Genomic DNA, 23,916 nt, shown 5'->3' with positions numbered 1-23,916 from the left:
TTCTTTTTTTTTTTTTTTTTTAATTACTAATAAAACTCATTTCCGCTTCATATCTCAATTTGTATAAAATGCTTTAATATTAAATGCACGTAATATTACAAAAAAACTAGAGAATAAAGAGAATAAAAATGAAGTCCAATTAACTAACACAATGTGAAACAACGATCAAATAATGCGAATCAACAAAATCTCTGTAAATGGCATGTGGTATACTCATGAATAAGAGCCAATAGTTTAGGGCGTGTATTGAAAATTTCGTCAAACTATGTAGAACACCTGGCAGGTGCGAGAATAATCTCTATTCTCGACTTCATAATATTAATATTATTTCGAGTCTCGTAGTAAACAACGCTTCTCTCATTCTCTCTCCCTGTTTTTTTATCTATATCTCTTTCTTCCTTTTATGTCATACAAATATTCTCTTTCGCACACTTGCGCGCGCATACGTACACCTGTGCATGGGGAAACTAGCTCTTAGATTCTAAACTAACAGCTAATAAAATGTCTTACCAACAATTATGAGAATGTTCAGCAATTAGAAAAGGGAAAAGAAAATAGAAATAAAAAAACAAATAATTCAGAGAAAAACAAAAAAACAAAATAGAAACAAAAAAAAACAGAGAAAACGATGAAATCGAAGAAAATGTAAGAAAAATTAAAGAGAGGTTATAGTGTAAAAGGAAAGACGAAAAGTAAAAAGATCAAATAGAGATACAGAAAGAGAGTGTCGCAAAAAACAAAGGTAGGAGGTAAAAGACAGAAAGAGAAGAAGAGAGATAAGTAAAAAGAAATGCGAAAGAAGAAAAAGGACAGGGAGGATGAACGCTCGTGGCGTTTACGGTTTGCTGCTCCCGTCTCGTTCCTCTTCGCTGGCTAACCGTTATACAACATCCGCTCTACCATAATGCCCTCCCGCTAGAGTCCCAAGTCCAATTGTTCATCGTTATACAATCATTCCCCAAGCTGTACGAAATTCAATGCGTTAGGTATATACATACGATATTATGTGCTGAGAAACAGAACTGACACACCACACAACCGCGTATGACTGAATTTATCGATCGCTCAAAGAAACTGAATGCGTATTTCTACCTGTACGCTCGACGCGTGCACGCCAATACTTTGTAACACGTTTTGTTTTCATTTTTTTTTCTTTTTTTTACGACACAAATATTTCCTGCAATTATAATTATTATTTTATCGATAATCTCTGAACAATATATATCAATTGTGGAATGTGATTTTACTTACAATAGACTTTACAGGTGTCGATAGTGTTCTACAATCAAATCTAAGTACTACATATTTAATCTATAACACGATTAATCAAATATTTATTTCATTAATTTCGTAATATCATTCTGTTTATGAATTTTTTCTATTATTCCTTTATTTATAAGAGAATAATAGAGTATTATCATAGAGTTATAGAGTTATAGAGTATTTTTATTCGAAAAATCGGATGCAATTTACGTGTCACGAAAAGCTAGCAGAAATACTGTTTGAAAATTTTAAAGCAGTCGCTAGAAAATTTAGGGCATCAAGCACATATCTAATCGTACATGCTCTCGTACATTATTACAGTAAGGAAACAACTAACCTACCGCAACTGCTTGCAACTGAATATATCGATCGTCGCTACAAACCTTGTACATGTATATGTACACAGCACGTCACTGTCGCGATTGTTTTTACCGATATCAAGAAATTGTTTGAATAAAAAATTCCTAACCTCACGATCATAGTTACAACGAAAATACATAAAATCGAATTTAGCGATCATCAGAAATTGGTCGACTAATATTATATGCTGATATCTTTGAGCTATTCCAAGCTAGCGAAAATCCAGGATTCATTTTTATACATATCTGTACTATCCATCATACTGGAATATATCTATGGATCAAGCACACTCTGAGTTATAAAATTTTCATATATTTTAGAATATTTTGAAACTTTTTTATCCATGAAAAATAATAAATTTAAATAATGTATAACCAAATATCTAGTTGGCATAATATACTATATTTTTTATGCATGAAATAAATTTGTAAATATGCACCAATCGATTTTATATTATTCTATCTATATGAATTTTAAACAAAAAAAAAAATTTATAAACGAAACTTAATCTTCACTGAAATTTGACGAAACATATTCAAACACTTACACCATTTTAGAATTCAATATTAATTCCCATTTAATATTCAATTAACATATCTTATTTATAAAATTTGTTAATTCTATTAATTTAATTAATTCTATCAATTTAATTCCTTTTTATTATTAATTTAATTAAGCTAATTAAAATGTTTTGCATTTACCTCATTCCCTCCATGGGTAAAAACGATTTGAATCACACATTGACACGAAAAAAAAACCATTGATTAAATTCATTGCATCAAAGCGATGAACAAATAATTAAAATTTTTGACACTGATCTCTTCGATGTAATGAAGTAGTTATCAACTGACTAATAAATCACTAACCAATGTTGTCCAATTTTGTATGCTGTCAAGATTTACGAGCAGCTTTGCCGGATTAGCAATCGAATATTATAAGATTATAAATCCTAATTTGTAGTTTCGACGCGAGGAGGAGCGCATGTCGGTCTAATCGTCCATAGAAATAATACAGAGATGATCGGAAACTTGCAGATTAGAAATAACACGGGAATAATACTTTCATAATATGATATATTTCGATGATAATTATGAAATGGTTTAAATCCTGACAAGAGCCAGAATTTATCTATAATATATAATAAAAACATCAGTACTTATTGATAATTGCCGTATAAAACGATTAACCTTCTTTTTTGTATCGGTTAAACGAAGCCTGCGAGATCCTCATTGTTCCGCAACAAATTGTCGTGACCTCTTTGTTCAACAGGAGAAAATACTTTCTCGTAGGGAGAATTTTTCACACTTCCCGAGGGAAACAATATACTCGATACCTATGATTAAATAATAATATTTTGTTGCACGATAAAAAAACCTTGTGTACCATAAACTTCTACAACTATAAAAAAATTTAATAGAAAATATTGTTGTATTGCGAAATGAAAAATAGTCGTAATATTTTTAAGATTTATTGAATAAAATTTTAAAACGGATAATTTGATCTTGATTTCAATTTTATTCCTTAATTACAATCGTTGACTCGAGATTGATAAGAATAAAATAATTACGATAAAATAGATTCATAATCGATAGGAACTCACTTAAGGATATTCGATCTGTTTTATTTTACATCGCTAATAATAATCAATTAAAGAATTTTATTGTGATCGTTATACAAGACAATTTAAATATTTAAGAAATAATAATTTTTATATTTCTATCGTTAACGGAATTAATACTAAATGTTATTTAATTTTTTCTCGATTATAACTATATCATTGATATACTATCGATGATAACTATATCAATTTAAATTTTCATACAATTTTCATTGTGTTTGTGTATATAATATCGCGAATATCGATCGAATTTTCTATAATGTACCGCAAATCATTAATATTTTAAAAAACTTTGTGCTTTTGTCGTTTCCTGGGTGATTGTATGGTGACTTCGAGAATCGATCGCACTCAAGCTTCACTAACCACGTTGCTCGTAAGGATACCTTTGATACTTCCCAACAAAGTCGACTTAACGCGGTTCCTTACGCGCTGAAACGTACGAACGAGCAAATCCAATTATCGGAAAGAAGAACGGTCAAGGAAAGAGGATTATTCTTCTACGTATAACGACTTCTCTTTCTAAGTTCAAATGCAATTGTAAATCTCGATTGTACACCACTGCTATTCGAAGCTTGTCCACTTTTCTCGATCTTTATAATGAGAATCGATTGGTAAAGTATGTCATCGAAACGTGAGGGCGCTGCTTGTTTTGAATAGAACGAACTGATATTAGTTGATCACGAAAACGAGCTATCGATTATTTTAATTTCGATGAGGATATAAATAAATGTTTTTACGATAAAATAAGTGATTTTTAAGACATTATAAAATGTAAAAAAATTTGAAAATAAATTAATTTTTAATAGATATTTAATGGATAAATATAAAATATAGATATATAAATATTAAAATTAGAGAATTATTTGAAATGATTCATCGATTCGTTGAAACGTGTGAATGTAATGAAATTGCTGACTACGTAGTAGAAAGAGAGCAAAGTGAAATAATACTGATTATGGTCAGACATACTTCACAGATTGACGAATACGAAGATTAATGCGATTTATATTAGATGAACATAAAGATAAATTGTATTCGAAACTGAACTTGACCAGAAATATTAATAAGCGAAGTACATTATGATTTCATAAAAAATCACATTGTTTCTAGCATTGCTTAACACTAAAATTACTAAATCTATAATATTTAAATATTTATTTTACATACGAATGAATATAATTAAAGTGATATCATAAAAATAAATCTCAATAAATTATAATATTAATTTTATCAAAAATATTTTCACGTTTTCAATGATTCAATAAAACAAAAAATTATGAAATTCGTAATTTTGATAAGTAGTTGTTCTAATATGTTAACACGATATATATACTCAATCTAAAAAAAAATATCCTAATATTTCCATCAATTTAATATTAAAAATATTAAAAATATAGTAATAATAAATAACATTATTTTATAAAAGATTACAATACAATGCAATTTCGAAAAAAAATTTTCTAAGTCAATAATATTTTCTCTAATTATATTTACAACAAAATATAATGAAAACAAGATATGTTTGCCTTTAAGCAAATTAATTTACATGACAAATGAAAAATCACATTTGACAAATGATCGATATCAATCAGATTACACCTGCGTAATAATAAAACGTTTCAACAACGTTTCAACGTTTTGTCGGAAAGTTGCTGGACGAGTTATCTAGCCGCGTTAGATTTAGAAAGTAGAACCCGATCTGCTGACCGACCCTTGCCAGAGGAGAAACCGATACAAGAAATAGGAACGGTTGCAAAAAAATTTGCAGTCCAAATTGAAACCGTGATTGGCAGTGTTGGATTGCCTCGTTCGACCGATCCGCATCGTTTTCGATCGTAGTGCTTTTTAAAGTTCCGAGACAAAGCTCAAAGCTACCGTTGCCCCATCTGTTTTTCGTCCTCGCGATAAATCCCATTTCGGGGAATGTTATTTCGCGGCCGACAAGTTTAATTGAGTTTCGTCATTCAAGAAGCTCGACACGGATCATCCTTTATCCATCCATGGGGAACAGAAACCTGAATTCCGGCCGAACAGCTTATTATTTTCGATATTCAGCCACGGACCGCAGAGATTTGACCTTTTAAATATTGACAATTACCGAAATAGCCCACGTGTGTTTGCGCTTGCGGGCCAACCCGAAGCTATAGCTATATATCGTAGCAATACATTTTAATGAATTGAAGTCACGTCGAGAGCGGTTCATCGATATTGTAATGAATTTTCGCTTCTATTCGCGGCGTTTAAAAAAAAAAAAACCTTTGTTATGGCGCGCAATAGATATGCAGTAAGTAATGATATTCGTTAAAACGAGTTATTATAAGAAAATTGTATAATTCTTCAATTTCTTCAAAAGTGACTGCAAGCGAATATAATTTTTTGCGCCAAGAGATAAAAATTCTTAAGTAACGTTATAAATAATATATTACGAATAATATCTTCTTTTTTCTTTTTTTTAAAAACAGACTCAAATCTTTGAGAATATTAGATGATGAAGATGCTTTCGAGGGTATATAAAGTGTGTACTTAAACTTAGACTTTAATGCAATCTTTCTTGAACGTTCTACGGCCGCATCAACGGCCATTACTTGCAAACAAAGTGGTTCTCGCGGGCTACTGCGAACCAATTAATTTTCTCCGCTATATTCGAAACGCGTTTCGGATCGTCGTACCATTGTATTCTAGACATCGGGCGAATTACCTATTCAACCATTGTATCTCAGACGCAAATAGAACGTTTCGGATTATCTCGTGAAATCTATCGAACAATATTCCTCGAAAAATACTTACATCTCGGCGAATGCGCAATTAAATTCTTACAAAAAAAAAATATATATATATATGTTCGTCGTAATCTCGACGAACGTGGAATGATGTACGCGTGCGAAAACCGCATATGTACTTTGCAACATGATGCTACAATAAAAGAGTCTTACGTAATAACGACGATTACACGAGAGCTACTAGGACCTTCTTGCGTAAACCGCTTACGTGTTACCGCTTGGAAAAATTCTCCTGTGCGGTTTAAGACAACCGGGTGAATTTTATTGCCGACATAACTTCACTACAATCCCCTTACTTTATCACGCGGATCACACCGAAAAACGACCCTACTCCTTTCCTTTACCTTCGCTCTTTCGTCTGTTCCAATTGTAGGTATGTATGTATATATGTATGTATATATGTCTCTCGACTCGCTGTGTTTCGCGAACAAGCGTTTCTTCCTACAAAAGAAATTCTTCCAAAGCTTCACTTCCAGGAAAACACGTTACGTAGCTATTTTATCTCAGTCATTCGAACATACGCTCGCCTCGCGCCGCTAGAACGTAATTCTTTGCATGCTTCTCCAGTTGCAACGTTTTTTCCCAAGGAAATAGTAAACTTCGAGTGAAGTGACGATTTTTCTTTTTTCCGACTCGATCTTATCAATGTTTCCGTGGTGATTCGATATTCGGATTTCGAGGAAAATAATTTTAACAATGATTTTTAATTACCGGTTTCTTGGATTTAATTTCTAGATTAATTTTTTTTTGATTCTATAATTATTTCAGATTCAAAAAATAAGTACGTAAAATTTATGTAATTCAAATAGAAAAGAATCTTTGAAAAGTGCATAACTTTTTTTTATGAAATGTCAAAATCTTAAAAGCTGTATTATATTTTAATATTACAGATAAAGATAGGTATTTAAACTTCCTTCCCTCGTGTCGAAAATTGTCTCGTCCTCCAGTCAACACGTTCAACGATCGAGAAACGAAGCTAATCCTAAGAAAATAAAATTCCCCTCTACAAATCCCTCGAAATCGAATCAAACCGGGCAACCTTCGCCCTCACAATTTCCTATCTGAACGATCCACGAAATAATCCAACGCGTACGTTCCAAGTAGAACCAAGATTCTCCGTGTATTTGGCCTTCTTCTAACCTCAATGCTCGAGCGAAATCAAATTTTCCTCAGAGAGTGCAGCTTTATCCAATATATTGCACAAGATTGTATTCAAAACTAAAGTAGTAAGTAAAATTTACAGAAAAAACATTTCAAATATCATTTCAAGAAATCGTTATTCTAGATTTAGATAAAATATTTTTTAATAGGGAATTAAAATTTGGAATAAAATATAAAATATATTATTATTTCGATAATTTAAATCAAGATTACCAGGATGATGAGAGAGAAATGCACAGATACATGCAATGTCTATATACGTAGAGACTATAGAAGAGAGAGACCTAAGACGTATACCCACACACGAAGACACCATAATCATCAGGATTTATGCGCAAGTGCCGTTTCTACGGTGAGTGCGAGACTCCGTGAAAGTTCCATCGGCCCGTGAAAAAATCGACAAAGATATTTCAAATTCACTGGGCAAATAGTTATCGAGTACGAGGTATAACGGCATTATCCTCTTAGCCGTAGGTTCAACACGGTATCACATTATGCGTTAACTTTCATTGATGTGTGCAGGTGCGTGCATAAAGAGAACTAACCTCTCACCGATTCCATGTATCTCCGTCTTTCTCTCTCTGTCACTTTGACTCTTTTCATCTTATGTTGGCGCATGTTTCATACGCATGCCCTCCCTCTTTCTCTCTCACTCCTTTATCCTCAGATTCGTCGCGGTCCAGTCCTACGCGTTGCGTTAATTTATACGTACACACGTGCGCAACAACTTGCAACCGAGGTTTGGACATTTCGAAGGTAAACGTTAATGCGTGCAAATTAACCGAAATTCGAATTCGCACGCACGGATAAATCTGGTGCTAGTCGCGTTATTCTCGCGAAAACATGGCGGATGCTTCGATTGAAATTGTGTTTTCACTCGGTCGGAAATGTTAATATTACGAAGTATGTATTGAAAATTGTAATCTAACCTATAATTTATCTAAAATCGCATCTCTACGTACAAAAGTTATTGATTTGAAATATATTTATACAATATTTAGTACATTTAGTATTTTATACGATTAATTGTGTCCCATGACGAAACGATCCGAAATCTTAGGTTAATGTCATTTTCATAAGATGAAAAATTTTACTTTTTTGTGATTTTATGCAATTTCTTGATTTTATGAATAAAGTTTGAAATGAAGTTTGTGTTGGAAAATGATGAAGTTTGCTTCTTTAAAGAAATAGTTAGTGCTTTTGAAAGTTTTGTATAATCGAAGAACGAATGTGCAGAGGAAATAGTAACCCTCGACTGGGTAGGGTTACGAACACAAAATGACTCGTACCTATTGTTTTCAAGCGTCATGCTTATTTGATTGATTACAGCATAAATGTCTGAAACTTTGTACTCATATATGTACATATATATGCACAATGAAATTACTTTTTACTTTTTAGAATCATTTTGTTGTATACAATCCACATTAAATATTGAAATTCAACGTAGAATTGAAAATTGAATTTAATATATTATAGTACTCTATAGTTTCGTTATATGAAATTTGTGTAATTTTGTGATAGATTTAATTGATATTAATGTAAATATGGTTCAAAATTTAATTACTTAAAATATATACAGTTGAAAGCTGAGAAACGCAATTTAGTGAATTTGGCGGAAATAAATTCGTACACTATAAATACAAAGTTGTGGATAAAGTCATTTATTAAATATTGGCGAAGAAATTTTTTCGTTCAAATGAAAAATCAACAGATGTTTCTATACATTCTGATAAAAATAAAAATGCAACCATCCCGCTTAAATTGATTATCGAGCGTGAACATACTAACGAAAAGGCAAGAAGCGTTACAAAATTAATTTCCATTTTATATCGTCCTCGTCGAACTAGAAAATTAATTCTTTCATTGCGCTCGCCACATTTTCCAAAGAGTAGATCTCTAACGCATCCAGACTGTTATAAAAAAAATGAATCAGAGCGTAGAAAACCTGGAAAGCGTTTCCGATCGTTATACAATCGACCACGGTTCGTGATTCCATCGATTTTTGCATTACGCAATCCTAACATGAAAATTTTCTGCGTTTCGAAACAACGAAATTCTGGTTGAAAATCTACCGAAAATTCACATTGTTTTTTTTTTTTTTCTAACACTGTTATTTTTGTGGGAATCAGATGACCAAGAGAATTTTTTATCTCTATTCAAGATGGAAAAACAAAGAAAAAATTTAATTTTTAATTTCTATTCAAAGCAAAAAAAAAAAAAAAATTTTGGTTAAAAATTTCCCAAAATTTCCCATTTTTTTTTTTTTTTGCTTTGAATAGAAATTAAAAATTAAATTTTTTCTTTGTTTTTCCATCTTGAATAGAGATAAAAAATTCTCTTGGTCTTCTGATTCCCACAAAAATAACAGGGTTAGAAAAAAAAAAAAAAAATAGAAAATGCTAATATCTTCAACAAATATCATGATTCCTTTTTATGAGACATCTGCAATAAAATATGGAACGACAGGTATGACTTATGTAACATAAAAAATATTAAATCTTCACTGAAAAGTAAAAATACAATAAAAACTAATATACAAAAATTTTCAAACACTACTATAGATACATTACTAGTACTATTATAAATTATATATTATAAATTGTTCATTTTTAATTTCAACGAATCCTTCAGAGAATTATTCAACGATAATCAAATTTTCTTTTTAACTTTAAATTAAAATATCTTAACTATTCTTTTCTTAACCTAATTCCCATGCATAATGTCAATTGCAAAATTTCTATTATTATTTCAAATCGTACTTTCAATGGAAAATCATTCGTGGTATGCAAACATATCAAACATCAGAACGATCGGTATTAAAAATAATACCTTGACTCTTGAACTTCAGTTTCTTCTTTGCTTCATCGCGAAAATTTGTTCCACGTGTTTCCCAGACGCGCGCTGACTTCCGGGGGAGAACATTAAAAATTCCAATGAGCTCGTTCGAGGCTAATTGACCGCGAACCGAAGTTCCACCGCGTGGAACTTATTTTTGAAATTGATCCGTGCAAGGGTTCGTTAAGCGGTTTAAATCCTCGAATTGATATCCGGAGATCGCCACTTCCGCCTTCCAATTATCATACGTGATCGAATGTTCGTATTAAACCGGTGTTTAATTCGCTTCAAGTAATTTATCACTTCAGAATATGATATCGGGCAAATTTGTTTCGATAATTGATCAGATGTATAATTTCTAAGCGTCGAATGCGATCTAATACGGGCTGATTATAGTTTTGGATCAATGATAAAATTAGCAGTTTTGTTCTTGAACGGTGAATGGAGTTTGATAGATGAAAATTTATGACGCAGAGTAAATTGTTGTACGTGTTCAAGAGATCAAATTAACGTTTCAACAATATTACAATTATCTTGATAATTAATATTAATTGGCCAATGAAAAATTGATCGATTTTAAATTTTTTCAATCAATATTGATTTTTATTGAAATGTATTTATATAAAGCAGTTATAAAATGTATAATGTATAGTGTGGTATTTATATACTGATTAATTTAATCAAAATACAATTTTATTTCTTTTAATAATATGATTTCTTTTGATTTCTTTCTTATGACTATAAAAATCTGATATTATGAAAATAATATATATGTATATATAAATTCTATAATCTACAATAACAAGTAATAAAAATAATTAATCTATATTTCTAATCTATATTTCTAAAATAATATTAACAAGAATAAGATGTCATTCTTCGAAAAATTAATCTCGAAATATAACCATGTTCGTAAATAAATTCGAGGCAAGTATCTTTATCTCGTTACGATTAAACAAGCCTCACTTGTACAAAAGCTGTAAAGTTTCCTATAGTACATATACAAAACCAACTTAAACAAGCTAATAGCGTATCTCAAAGCGCGTAAAATTCGATCTTTCTATATCTAAAACAAAAGAAAAAATACAACAAAGTGAAGAAAATTTAGAACAAATATCTATATTGGAATGTTAAGTTAAATTCAAATGAAATGTATATAAATATTTTAATTATTTTTTTTTTATAATATATTTTTTTTACATCCATTTTTTTTTTTTCATTAAATTCTGAATATTTCATTTTCATCGATTTTTCATTGCTCTCGCAATTAAATCAAGGTAATCTCTAATTATTGCTGTGCACTGCACTTTTATTCATCCTTTTGTCACTTCGACAAAAGGAACATATAAAACGCTTAGAATGCAACGAAGAAGGATTTGAACGTTTTTTAAATAAATTTAAATACATTTTCACGAAAAATGATCTATGTAAAAAAAACAAAAATATACTATTCCAACATCTATTAATAATTAACAGGCTTGATACATAAATTCAAAAGCATTCGTTGATTGTTTTTTTCGTTCTATAGCGAATGAAAGAAACGGACGCAAAAATAGTGGCCATTTTGTTGAATTTTCGCTGCGAAACGGTCGTGGGAAATGTAAAAACGTTTCCTCGTTACATCCAAGCGTGGCCTCATCACGCAACAAATATCTTTTTTATCAACTGCATAGCGAGAATTAAATTTTTCCCCTACCCGTCGTGGTTTTTCTCGATGGTGACAAACGCGAAGAGGAACCATCAACAGTGGCGAACAGAGGGTAAAAATCACGCAACTTCTCCCTTCCCAACTGGAAAAAAAAAAGCTGTACACACTTTTTATCTCAAGATCACTGGCTAAATTTTAATTACGAACCCGAGGATCCCGAGATTCAGAGTATATATATAATTTTTATTATACGCTCTTCACCGGCTTATTCCGTTGGTTGAATGTCGGAACTGTCGAGTTGAGGAACTCGAATTTTATCATGTTACTCGTAGTTGATATAAGGGAAAAAGAGATTTTTTTTAACGGGTTTTTTTTTTTTGGTGATTTATGAACGATTATCAAGTTTTTTTGCGATGTCTTATTTCATTGGTTGTGGTAAATACAGGTGGAAAGTACAGAATTGAAAAACTCGGATTTCATACATGATACATGGAATGGAACAGATTTTTTAGTGAATTTTTAATGTAATTTATGAATGATTATTATCATAAAATGATATCGTTGGGATATTGAGATAAAGTTAATTCTTTTTTTAATTCTTTGAATTTTTAATTATATGTTAATAATCGTAAATTAAAAATCAAGGACAATTTAAAAGAATATTAATGTATATTGTTTCATTCGTCCTAAAGAATGCATTTGTGCGATATTTAATCACGCCTATATTAAGTGCTGTTATAGCATAGAATAATAAAATAAATCTGAATCTGCTTTTACATTTTAATATATAAAAGGCAAGTTTAATTTCGTATTTATATAATTGTTATTTCTATCCAGAAATTGCGTTCAAAATGTATTATAAATTCATTTCATACATTAAAAAATTTAATTTTACTATAATTTCTCCATTAATTATTTTTCAAAATTAATTTTTACAAAAAAATTTTGATCTCGTAATATTCATTATTTATCAACGAAGTTATGGCAAAGAATGTTATTAAAAAAATGAATTAAAATATCATTAAATACTGTTAAATTATCATTATCTTTTAACAGGCTATAATTACAAACGATAATGTCGATCATTAACAACGTCCATTAACTTTCACGTTCTCAAATGCTAACGATTCAACGAACAAATCGATCTTCATCGATAATCCTTTAATTGAGCATTGATGTTCCTGTTTGCTAACAATGCGGAAGAACATACGCGGAAAAGAATCATAAAAGGAAATCGAGCAAAACGATGATCAAGTTTCCTGCTCTCGAGTTGCTTGTTTCCATTCGATGGATCACTCTTCCTGATCTAAATGACAAATCGTCCAAAGCCGGTCAAGCGAGAAAATCGTGATTTTCTCCGTGTTGAAATCGCGATCCATTCGATCGTCCGATCATACGAAACGTGACCGAATCCAAAGAGTGCGAAAGAATCGAAAGATACGGGACGAAAAAATTATTGATTTATCAGAGACAACGTGTTGAAAACACGAGAAAACAAACTGCCAGGAATAATTCTGTGAATGTTGTTCTTGGACGAAAATAAGTATCGCTATATTTCACATAATTGTGCAACATCTCTCACGAGATTAACAGCAATCTGATTCGCGAATACGAATTTTTGAATGTTTTTAATTTTCTCTTCAATGTTTTTAATTTTTTCTTTTAATCGATCGTGTGTAAAGTACTTGAATATAACACACAGATAAAAAGTTTACGGAGAAGTAAGTAAAGTTTTTTTCTACTCGACAATGATGGTAGTAGTAAGAGAAATTCTATATCGTGAATAATAAATCGTCTTTGATCCAATCCTATTGTCAGTAGCGACTCCATTTTGTCCCTCTGAGGTAAAAGAGTCACGTGAACGTTAGAACGATGTAAAATCAATTAAAATGGAATAGAATATAAAAGATACCTTACAAAGGAGCACTGATGTTTAATTAAAAATACTGATATATGTATTACTTTAACATATTGTGTAAATTTCACGTATCATTGCATTTATCAAATATTGATAATACTTAAAAATACTAAATATATATTTGAAATTGTGTATTTGAGCAAAGAATAGTTTTAATAAATCACAAAATCCAGAATTTTTATCCAGCGATAGAGAGAACAACAAATCTCGTAAAAGTTTATCAAGAATTGAGAAATGTTCATGAGACAGGGGCTTGCAATAATTGTTGAATTTGATCGATCGGTACATCACAAGTGAACACGATCTCGCACTCCATTAAATTTAATATGTATACTGAATAAAACACGCAGAAATACTTTCAATATATGTGTACGCATCATTCATATAACTCCAGTAGTTAGATTCGCGCGATTGCAGTTATGTATGTAAGTAGCCTCTGATAATGCATATGTCGTGTGACAAACCATAATCCAACAGCATATGATGTGACACAGAGCGTATAGCTAGCTCTCCGCGGCTCTCGCGTTGCGGAAAAATCAATAACAAGCGTGGTCTGGCATGGCGCGTCACTCTCTCAGGTGCTTGGCTGTGAGGAAGGAAGCCGGCCTGCTAACCAGCCTAACCAGCCATCCTACCGTCCGATCGAGCGGACGATGGAAACGAGTCACCTGCGGCACACACTGTGTATTGTGGTGCACGATCGAATTCCCGCCTTCTCTCTAACCATATACACGTTCCAAACGTTACCGCTCTCTATACACACGCTTACGCGGAACTCAGTCGCATATATGTATATAACTATATGTATATGCACTACAGCACAACATGAAACACACGTAAAGTTTGCGCGTATAATGCGCCTGCGCGTCTCGTGACGTGCAAACTATGAAAAGAGGGACGAAGAGGGAGGGATACGATGGACGGAAGAGGAAAGAGCTGGAAAGAGCAAGAGGTAGAGAAGGAGAGGGAAGAAAACGGGAAAGAAAGAGAAAAACGGAATGAGAGGTACACAAAGAGGGCGCGAGAGAAATAAGCAATATGGCGAGTGTGGAAGTAAGACAGAAAGTAACCGTGGTAAGTGATAGAAAGGAAGAAAGAAAGGAAGGAAGGAAGGAAGGAAGGAAGGAAGGTAGTATGTTGGATGTTCGATGCAAATGTATAGAAGCATTTACACGCGCGGTCTTGTCGCGACGAATGAAGAGAAAGGGAGAAGGGTGAAACGAGGAAGCGATCGGCGGCTTTAGTACATATGAAGAGAGAGAGGATCGTGCGTAATGCACAGGCGCATCGTTAACGATACAATATACAGTGTAGTTGGTGTACGTACCTCGTCTTCACCGGTGGCCACCGTGTTGACGGAGTCCATACTCTGTGAGAGCGGTGCGTCCATGATGCAAGCGAGTTTGCTGGATGGTCCGGGGTTTCCGGGGGCTGCGGTTCGAGCGGGTGGCGGCGATGAGTCCACCGTATCCCGTCTCGGGCGTTTTAAAGCGGGCGGCGTTATGGTTGTACCGGCGAAGACGACAGGCGCCTCCAGGACGTATCACTGGAAATAACCCTTTTCTCGCGAGAAACCCAGGCGTTTCGCCTCCTTCCTCCTTCTCCACCTTTACTCCTTTCCTTTCCGTATCTAAACGCGCGCGCGCACGTATGTATGTGTCGGTTCTACTTTCTTCCGTTCTACCCTCTCTCTCTCTCTTCCTTTTCGTCGTTTCGCTTCTTCCGCTTCCTGTTATGTTTCTTCTTCGTCGCTTGCACCTCCACCTCCACCGTCACTACCTCCTCCACCTCCAGCCCTATAACAGCGCGGTGCTGCTACCGTTACTCTCGTTGCACCTGTCACGCGCTGCAAGGGCGTCAGGAAAGACCGATGCAGAGAGAAAGTAAGAGAGAGAGAGGGCTAGAGAGAGAACGAGACGGTCTGAGTTGTAGGTAGAATGTGTATGTAGCCTGCAGGTGTTCCCACGCGTCTATTTTAGAGCAATCGATACACCGTGCCCGTGGAGGAGGGCCAAACCCAGAGAACGTGCTCTACCGTGGTAATTCGTCGACGACACTTGTTCATCTACCGGCAGGTAGTAGCCCATGCAGCACCGAGATATAATCCGCTCTCTCTTCACGTATTCCGTTATATTCACGTTTATTAAACGATACTGATTAATCGCGTATTAATCGATCACGCGAACGGAGATGGATGAGCACGGTAACGTTGACCGACGATCTGGATCCGGATGTATCAGCGCGGCGATGTATGCAGACAAGAAACAGGTAACGACAATTTGCGTTAGACGTAAAACGCGTTTTTCGCCAGCGCAGCGCGTGCGTTCGTCGTATGTTTTTTATGTGTATTTGTATTATATTCCTTTGCGTTTATGTAGTAGATTGAAAGATATGTATATGTTATGTTGATTGATTCTGTATATGTATACAATTATATGATTAACCAATTAGAGAGACCGAGCAGGAAAGACGAATAACTCGGCGAGGGACGAACGAAAAAACGTAGACCGCGATTTATAAATGAACAACACACCGGTCAGGCAAGTAAGAATAATAATAATATATTGTTACGTAAGCACTGCGACACGACTGGTACGCAGGTTGCCGATAGACTGACGGACTGCGAACGAACACGACGCTTGAGACGGGTGCGCGCGCGGGGTCGAATCGCTGTCGGTGTTGGGGTGGGGCGAGGTGGGGTGGCCCACGGGCTACTGGGTCGGGGTAGGTGAGTGGGTGGTATACAGGGGTGGGGGTCACGCACGAGGTATGATGAGGGGATCAAGGGGCAAGGCACGCGCCTAGAGGGGACTCGCCCTCCCTATTTTACCTTTTCCTCTGACGATACTGGCGATGACTCCGAGCGAGGAAATTGTGAATTCTGGTACTATCAAATGGAGGTATGACCGAGTTCGTTAAGGAGACAAAAATGAAGAATTCTCCAGTTTTGTTACGCGCCTTAATTCTACGAAAATGTAACTTCGTAGAAATTGTGTTGATAATAACGTTGCTATGGTTAGTTGTACGTTATATGGAGGAGCGCGCGTTTCACCGCGACGCGTTCAACAATATACACTGAGGTTAATCGATCGTCTGTAAATTGATATCTACGAGTCATAAATTTCCTTTTTTATGCATTAAGTTTATTCATGTATGTAAACGATTTTTATTTTTTAATATGTATACTTACTTTTTTGAATATTTTATTTATAAATATTAATATTTTATGATATCTAAAGTAAATCTAAGAGAAATATGAATATTTATAAAAAATATGTTTAATCTCAAGAAGATATTATTTTTAGAAATTATTATAGCACTAGTTTTTTAATTTTAAATATTGAAAAAATAATGTATATTTATTTTATTTTATATTTTTATTTTATATTTAATTTATATTTAATTTATTATTCATTTCTAGTAGAAATATAAATTTCTGACTGTATAAAACATTATTACGATAATACTGAACTGAAATATATATATATATATATTTGTTCTTTTACAATGTGTATTTTCCATAGAATGCAAGTAATATTGAGCTCTCCAATGGAATAAGAGAAAGAGAGAGAACCACTGTGCGTTGTTCCGTTCAATTCGAAAAACTTTATAACCATATGCTTTCCCCATGACAGGTGGAAGTCATACACTGTTTTCCTTGAGATTAGTAAGTGAAGAATGTTATTGGTATTCGTATCGCAAATTATTTTGAATTAAATTTGATAAAATTTCTCATTAGTTTCTCGAAAAGATGAATGATTCAATACGATAAAACATATTTTAATTCTTATTTTTTATTTTTCTATTTCTTTTTCTTCTTTCAATTTTTAATTTTTTTAATTTTGAAAAACAATAATGATTTTAAATGAAACTTTTCAAATAGAAACAATTCTTTTTAAAGCAAATTTTTAATATTGATAAAATAAATATTTAATTTCATTTTCTTTGTTTTAAAGAAGAAATTGTATTGAATTTCAATTATAAATAATCAATATAGTTCATTAAAAAGCAAAGATATGAGATGAATATTTCTTGAAAATTATATATTAAAGAAATGATTTTTTTAACAGAAAATATAACAAAAAATAAATAAAAAATTCTCGTTATGAAAGAAACTATAGTCATAATATAGAAACTAATATGCTTGCATATTGTAAGTTTGATAGACATATATTGAAGAAAATGTTTTATTGATAACTTATTGCTTGAATCGATCGTTGGTTCTACAGCTGCAATACAGAATAACCGTATTTAGATACGGTTAAATGGTTTAATCTAATTCCATCATATAAACATAAAGTAATAATAATTAAATACAATTACTTTTGCATATGATAGCTTATGTAAAAAAATATGAAATGACTTGCATATAATTACTGCAGCATAAATTTAAAACGAACATGCATGCCATGCATTATATTTATCTCGCTCAATAATCATTCATATGTTCAAAAACATATATTTAAAATAATATTTCATAATGATTTAAAAAACATTCTATTTCATTATTTTCATGATTCTACTATTGAATAAAATAAGATTTCGAATATACGAATCTATAAATTTATACATATTGTCTTAATTTTTAATAATTTGTTTAATAAAATTATAATAAAAAATCATAATTTCTTTCAATATACAAATATATATAATTTCAAAAATCAATATTATCTTGAAATATATAAAAAAAAAAGAATAAAAAATATGATTCTCAAAAATTATTTATTTTACGAATTTTAATACTATTTTTACTTTTATAAAAAATATTCTAATATCCTTCAAATTAATTGTAATGTCTATAATAAATATTTTATATGATTTTCATGTTATAAATTAATTTAAAAAGAATCTTCACTAAAAAATCGTTAATATATATATAAATAAACCTCAATACTCTAGATTAACCTATATATCTGATTTTCAACTCGAGTATATTGATGATAATATAATTTTCTTCAAGCAAAATCAAACATTGTTATTAAATAATAAATTCGTAGTTTTTTGATAAAAATATTGAGTCATTAATTTTTTTATTGAAATATTAAATTCCTTGAAATAATTACTTTTTTTATTCTAATTACACAATATAACAATATTTAAAATTGCAGATATTACATTATTTATTACCGAATATTGAATGTTTAATTTTATTGGTTATCTGTATATTGTCCATTGGTTATCTGTATATTGTTTTTGAATAATTCACTACATTTATTTAAGAAGGATTTAATGTTTCCTATTTATAATATTAACTAGACAAATTAGAAGAAATTTTATATTCATATTTACTTACAAAATAAAAAAAAATAAATTTTCAATCGTATAAATGAAAACTTGACTTGTTCTCTTATTAAGAAATGGCGCGAAAAATGGCTAGAAGTGATTTAATACTTATATAGCTTGATGCTTGTGGAATTTATTAAGCTAATAAACTGATAATATTAAAAAAATAAATTTGTTTAGTGATTCATTTTATAATTATTATTTTGCATTAGAAGTAAATATTTTTTCTTTTAAATTGTAAGTAATAAAGGTTAATAATATATTTTTATAATAATAAAATAGATAAATAATCTTATTCATATAGAGATATAACAAATAATTTTATTTTAGATATTTAAAATGGATAATGATAGTGATTCTGATATAGGTGATATTTTAAATGATCTTTTAGCTAATAGTGAAGTAGAAGAAAATAATAAATCATCTCCAAAACAAACTCTGAAAGAATTAAACTTTAATTTTTTAGATAATACTTCTAAATTAAATAATGAAAATGAATCTATTAATGTTCAAAAGAAAAGTGAAATTCATGATGATATACTTGATTCTTCAGATGATGAAGATAGACGTTATTTTGAGAAACAAAAATATTCTAATTATGGACGTGATATAAAATCTTTATTAAAGAAAGAAACTATTGAAAAGAATGAAGATAAACCATTATCATGTAAAACAAATAGTAAAACATTTGATTTTAATGCAACAAAAATTAATAAAAATGTAAATATGAATAATAATATCACAGTTATTTCTAAAGATATTTATAGTGATCCATTTTTTGGATTGAGAATCATTAATCCAATTGTTTCTTCAGCAGAATTAAAAGCACGTATGATTGATAAAATAGCAGTTACAGTATCAAAAATAAAATATCATCTTAATTCTGAAAATGTAGAGAAAGATTGGGTAATTGCAGGAGTATTAATAAATAAATCTCTACCAAAAACTTCTCAAAAAGGAACTTCATATTCTATATGGAAAATAAGTGATTTATCTGAAAATATAAACACTATAAGCCTTTTTATGTTTAGTAATGCTCATAAAACTCTTTGGAAAACAACTATTGGAACTGTAATAGGTATTCTTAATCCAAATATTTTAGAATCTAAAGACAATTTTGATTTAGCTACATTAGCAATTGATAATCCTCAAAGGATCATGATTCTTGGTAAATCTAAAGATATGGGAAAATGCAAATCAAAGAAAAAAAATGGAGAACAATGTAATTCTATTGTAAATATTAGTCGCTGTGAATTTTGTTTATATCATGTGAAAAAAGAATATAAAAAATGTTCTCTTAGAGCAGAGTTACAATCATTTAGTAACACTCAGAATTTTTCAATAGATATGTTAAAAAAAAAAACACGACAACAACAGAAACCATTTTTAAACAATATGCCTGAATTTCATACTGTTATTGCAATGAAAAGCAAAAAATTAGAAGAAAAAGATGCTAAACGGTTAGCATTACTTTCAGGAAGTCAGAAAAATGATAATTTAATTAATAAAAATTTAAATAATATGAGAGATGAAAATGAAAAAGTAGGAATACCAGAACAACAATTAAAAAAAAATTTTGAACAAATAAACAAATCAAGAGGTTGGAAAGCTACTTTACTATCTCAAGCATCTCTAAATTCCTGCAAAAATAATAATATAGAAAAAAAAAATTTAAATATGCTTTCTTCAAATCCCCATTTAGGTATTGGTTGTCATAGAGGAATAATAGATTTGTCAGAACCTATAACTAAAAAACAAATTAATATTGCTAAAAGAAATGCAGTTAATTGGGTTAAAGAAAATGGAAAAATCAAACCTAAGGATCCAAATAAAGTACGTTTGAATAAAGAAGAAAAGTTAGAAAGGGGGAAAAAACGACCAAGAGAGCCAGAAAATGATGAAAAGCAAGAAATAAAAAAACCAAATATCTTATCAGATAAATTTAAAGAAATGATGCAAACTAAATCTAGTCATATTGATCTTATTGAAAAATCTTATGAGCAAGAAAAAGATAAATATTTCAATAAGCTAGAAATGAAAGAAAAATTAGAAGAGAAAATGTTAACTACTTATAAAATTCCTTGTAAAGCTGTTAAATGTTTAGTTTGTAAATATATATCATTTTCTGCTTCTGACATGTGTAAGGATCAAAAACATCTATTGCGTGCTATTGATGCAATAAAAAGATTCTTTAAATGTGCAGATTGTGGAAATAGAACTGTAAGTTTAGATAGAATACCTTCGCATAGTTGTATAAAATGCAGCAGTTCAAATTGGATAAAAGCTGCAATGATGGATGAAAGAAAAACAAATGTTTCTATCACCGCATTATCCATACGCGGAGACGAAGAAACTTATATAGGATCAATGATCAAAGATGCCAATCTTAATCTCTTAGTACCAGAAAATGATGACAAATAATATCATGCTGATTAAAAATTTATAAATGATATATATAAAAGAGTGACATCTTTTTTAAAACTTTTACATCTATTCAATTTGTATGCTATGTTATAAATGTAATTCTATTTGTTTGTTTTTTATTATCCTTAATATCTATACTTTTTTAATATATATGTAAAATATACAAAAGTAAAATAAAAAAAAAATTTTATATTAATGAAATTTCTATATATATATATTCTATATATATATGGTGTGTGTGTGTGTGTGTGTGTGTGTAAAAATGTAATTTAATATTTTTACAAGACGAATGTTATTTCAAAAGCAATTAAAAAAATATTTACATTTAAATATACTCGTCCAATTGTACATATTAAAATTAGGTATAAAATGGTATAAAATGTATTTCAATGATTATGAGAATTTTCTTTTTTATTATATTATGCCAATTTCTTTTCATTTTTCTATTCAAATTTCTATTCAACAGCACCTCATCTTATAGGCAAATATATTTTACCAATAATATAAAGACAATTTTCTGTCCTTTCATATAAGTAAAATTTACGTATATGTATAAAAAGGGAAAATATTAACAAAAATGTAAAAAGACGTTATAATTGGAACCCGGAAATATCCTTTATTGTGAAATTATCACAGAGCAAAAATGTTAAAAACTATTTTTTTATTCTCTTTATTACTATTATTATTTATTTTTTTATTTTACAATCTTAAAATATTTTTAAGTAATTATTTTAAATATGCTCTGTGAAAACATTTATTATTGTTGACATTTTCGGGTTCTAATAGCAACTTTTTTGCATGAGAAACATAGACTGTATTTTTCATTTCTTATTCATTTTTTCATATTCTATTCAGATTTTTATTAAATTTTGATATTAACGATACGTAAATTTATTTTCTTTCTGTATAAATTTTGTAATAAGTATGTGAAAAAAGAGAAATTGGAAATAATGTTTAATTATCAAATTTCATGTGTTTTTGAAGAAGAACATCAAAATATTTTAGTTGTTAAAATTACAAAATTGTATTTTTCACAATTTTGTATTATTAACAGTAAAATAAATAATATATTTTTAAATTACGTATTAAAAAATACAAAACTATAATGATATATGAATTAATTTCCTGAAAATTATAAATTAAAGAAAAAATTATAAATTAATACTATAATTCTTTGTTATTTAAGTGATTTCTATTTCCAAAATTAAAATATTTTTCATCTTAATAGATATTATTTAAATATTGAAAACTATTATTTTATCATTATTTCAATATCCCTCTTTATCACTTCACAAAATATTATTAATCCTAGAAAGACCGGGGGAGGAGGGAGAAAGGCCTTCCTCGAGTCCACTATTTACAAAATTTGAAAAATGTTTTTTTTTTTTTCATTCAAAAAATTTCTAAAAATTTATTTATTATCGTTTAAAGATTCGCATAGAAAAATCGATAATTAGATATATTGATAGAAAAACAAATACCAATATATTTTACATTGCAACGAAGAGGAATTTGTCATAAACCAAATGGCAAGAATATATTCATATAAACGTGGAAATCGGAGATGAATTCTCTCTGTTTTATACATTATTAAATATTGTTGCTCTAAATGCATATTTCTTATTTATAATAGCAAATCTAAATTAGAGTAATAAAAATGAATACACAAAAGATTTTCTTATAAGAATTATTCAATGAATTGATTCAAAAGCAATTAGACAGAGATCCGAATTTAACAAGATTGCAAAAGCATACAATAAATAATATAGAAAAAATAAAGGAGCTAACTGCAAAAAGAAAAAAAATAAAACAAAAAAAACCAACAGGAAAAGGATGCTGCTACAAATGTATCGGAAACGAAATAAAAGAATAAAATATAACTTATCCAAGGGAAAGCAATATTGTACTAATTGTAAACGACATATATGTAAAAAACATTCAAATAGTGTAATAATATACGAAACTTGTGAAGAATTAAATTCTGATGTATCGCGATTGGGTTAAATAAATTATTAATGAAAAATCTCATACAAAATATTAATATATATGTTCTATTCATATTCCGCATAATCCAAAATTACTCATCCTATTAAAATATCTGCTTTTAAAACATGAAAAACTTAGGTGGACTTAGTATATCTCTCATTAGTTTTTTACATAGTTCGAGCCTCGGTCTTTCTGGGGTTAATAGAACGTGTATCATGGTACGGCCAACAATTTTTTACGTAATTTTAAAATTCATATTTTTACCGTTCATAATTCATTTCAGTAAAGATGAGTTAAAATTTTTAGGACATAGCACAAATGTACTTTATGCGTACAATACATATAAAATATGAGGTAATAATAAGTTCATATTCTGAAAAATTTGATTAAGCAAAACTTATAACGATTACATCTTTGTATTGCCTTGCTAGATAAATGTAACATTTGAAGGAACAAAAATATTTTGTAGCAATACAGGAGAATAAGATTGCCAAAAATTATAAATCTGTTAGCAGATTATACAACTATGCTTATGGAAGAGATCATAGGCAAGCCATAATCTAAGTACGTCATTGATTTGTTTAAATGAAATGTACGAACGACGTCTAATCTTTTTTTTATGCGCATTCTTTTGCAT

General features: G+C 30.3%; 2 protein-coding genes across 11 annotated transcripts in view; one reads left to right on the top strand and one right to left on the bottom strand.

The window, feature by feature from the left end:
* LOC102676951 (protein couch potato-like) overlaps positions 1-16,247 on the bottom strand; it is a 170,501-nt gene extending 154,254 nt beyond the window's left edge. For 2 of the 10 annotated variants that reach the window (XM_006611123.1, XM_006611127.1), the window contains exon 1: positions 14,914-16,244. In XM_006611123.1, coding sequence (XP_006611186.1) covers positions 14,914-14,976 — 63 coding nt within the window. In that variant the 5' untranslated portion in view covers positions 14,977-16,244. Of the gene's footprint in view, positions 1-2,324; positions 3,009-14,050; positions 14,893-14,913 lie in introns of those variants that run through there. The other 8 variants (XM_006611126.2, XM_006611124.2, XM_006611125.1 and 5 more) reach the window with 8 other exon arrangements.
* Positions 16,248-19,034: 2,787 nt separating this feature from the next.
* LOC102675264 (protein MCM10 homolog) lies at positions 19,035-21,489 on the top strand. Its single transcript, XM_031508357.1, has 2 exons — positions 19,035-19,106; positions 19,200-21,489. The coding sequence occupies exon 2, from the start codon at positions 19,209-19,211 to the stop codon at positions 21,288-21,290; it is 2,082 nt and encodes a 693-aa protein (XP_031364217.1). The 5' UTR covers positions 19,035-19,106; positions 19,200-19,208; the 3' UTR covers positions 21,291-21,489.
* The last annotated feature ends 2,427 nt before the right edge of the window (positions 21,490-23,916 follow it).

Source organism: Apis dorsata, unplaced genomic scaffold, assembly GCF_000469605.1.
Source record: "Apis dorsata unplaced genomic scaffold, Apis dorsata 1.3 scaffold_83, whole genome shotgun sequence".
NCBI classification, from domain to species: Eukaryota; Metazoa; Arthropoda; class Insecta; order Hymenoptera; family Apidae; genus Apis; species Apis dorsata.
This window is presented reverse-complemented; position numbering and strand designations above follow the sequence as displayed.

Bases quoted from the DNA above. Each gene is read 5' to 3' on its own strand.
- LOC102675264 (XM_031508357.1), top strand. From the start codon at position 19,209: ATGGATAATGATAGTGATTCTGATATAGGTGATATTTTAAATGATCTT.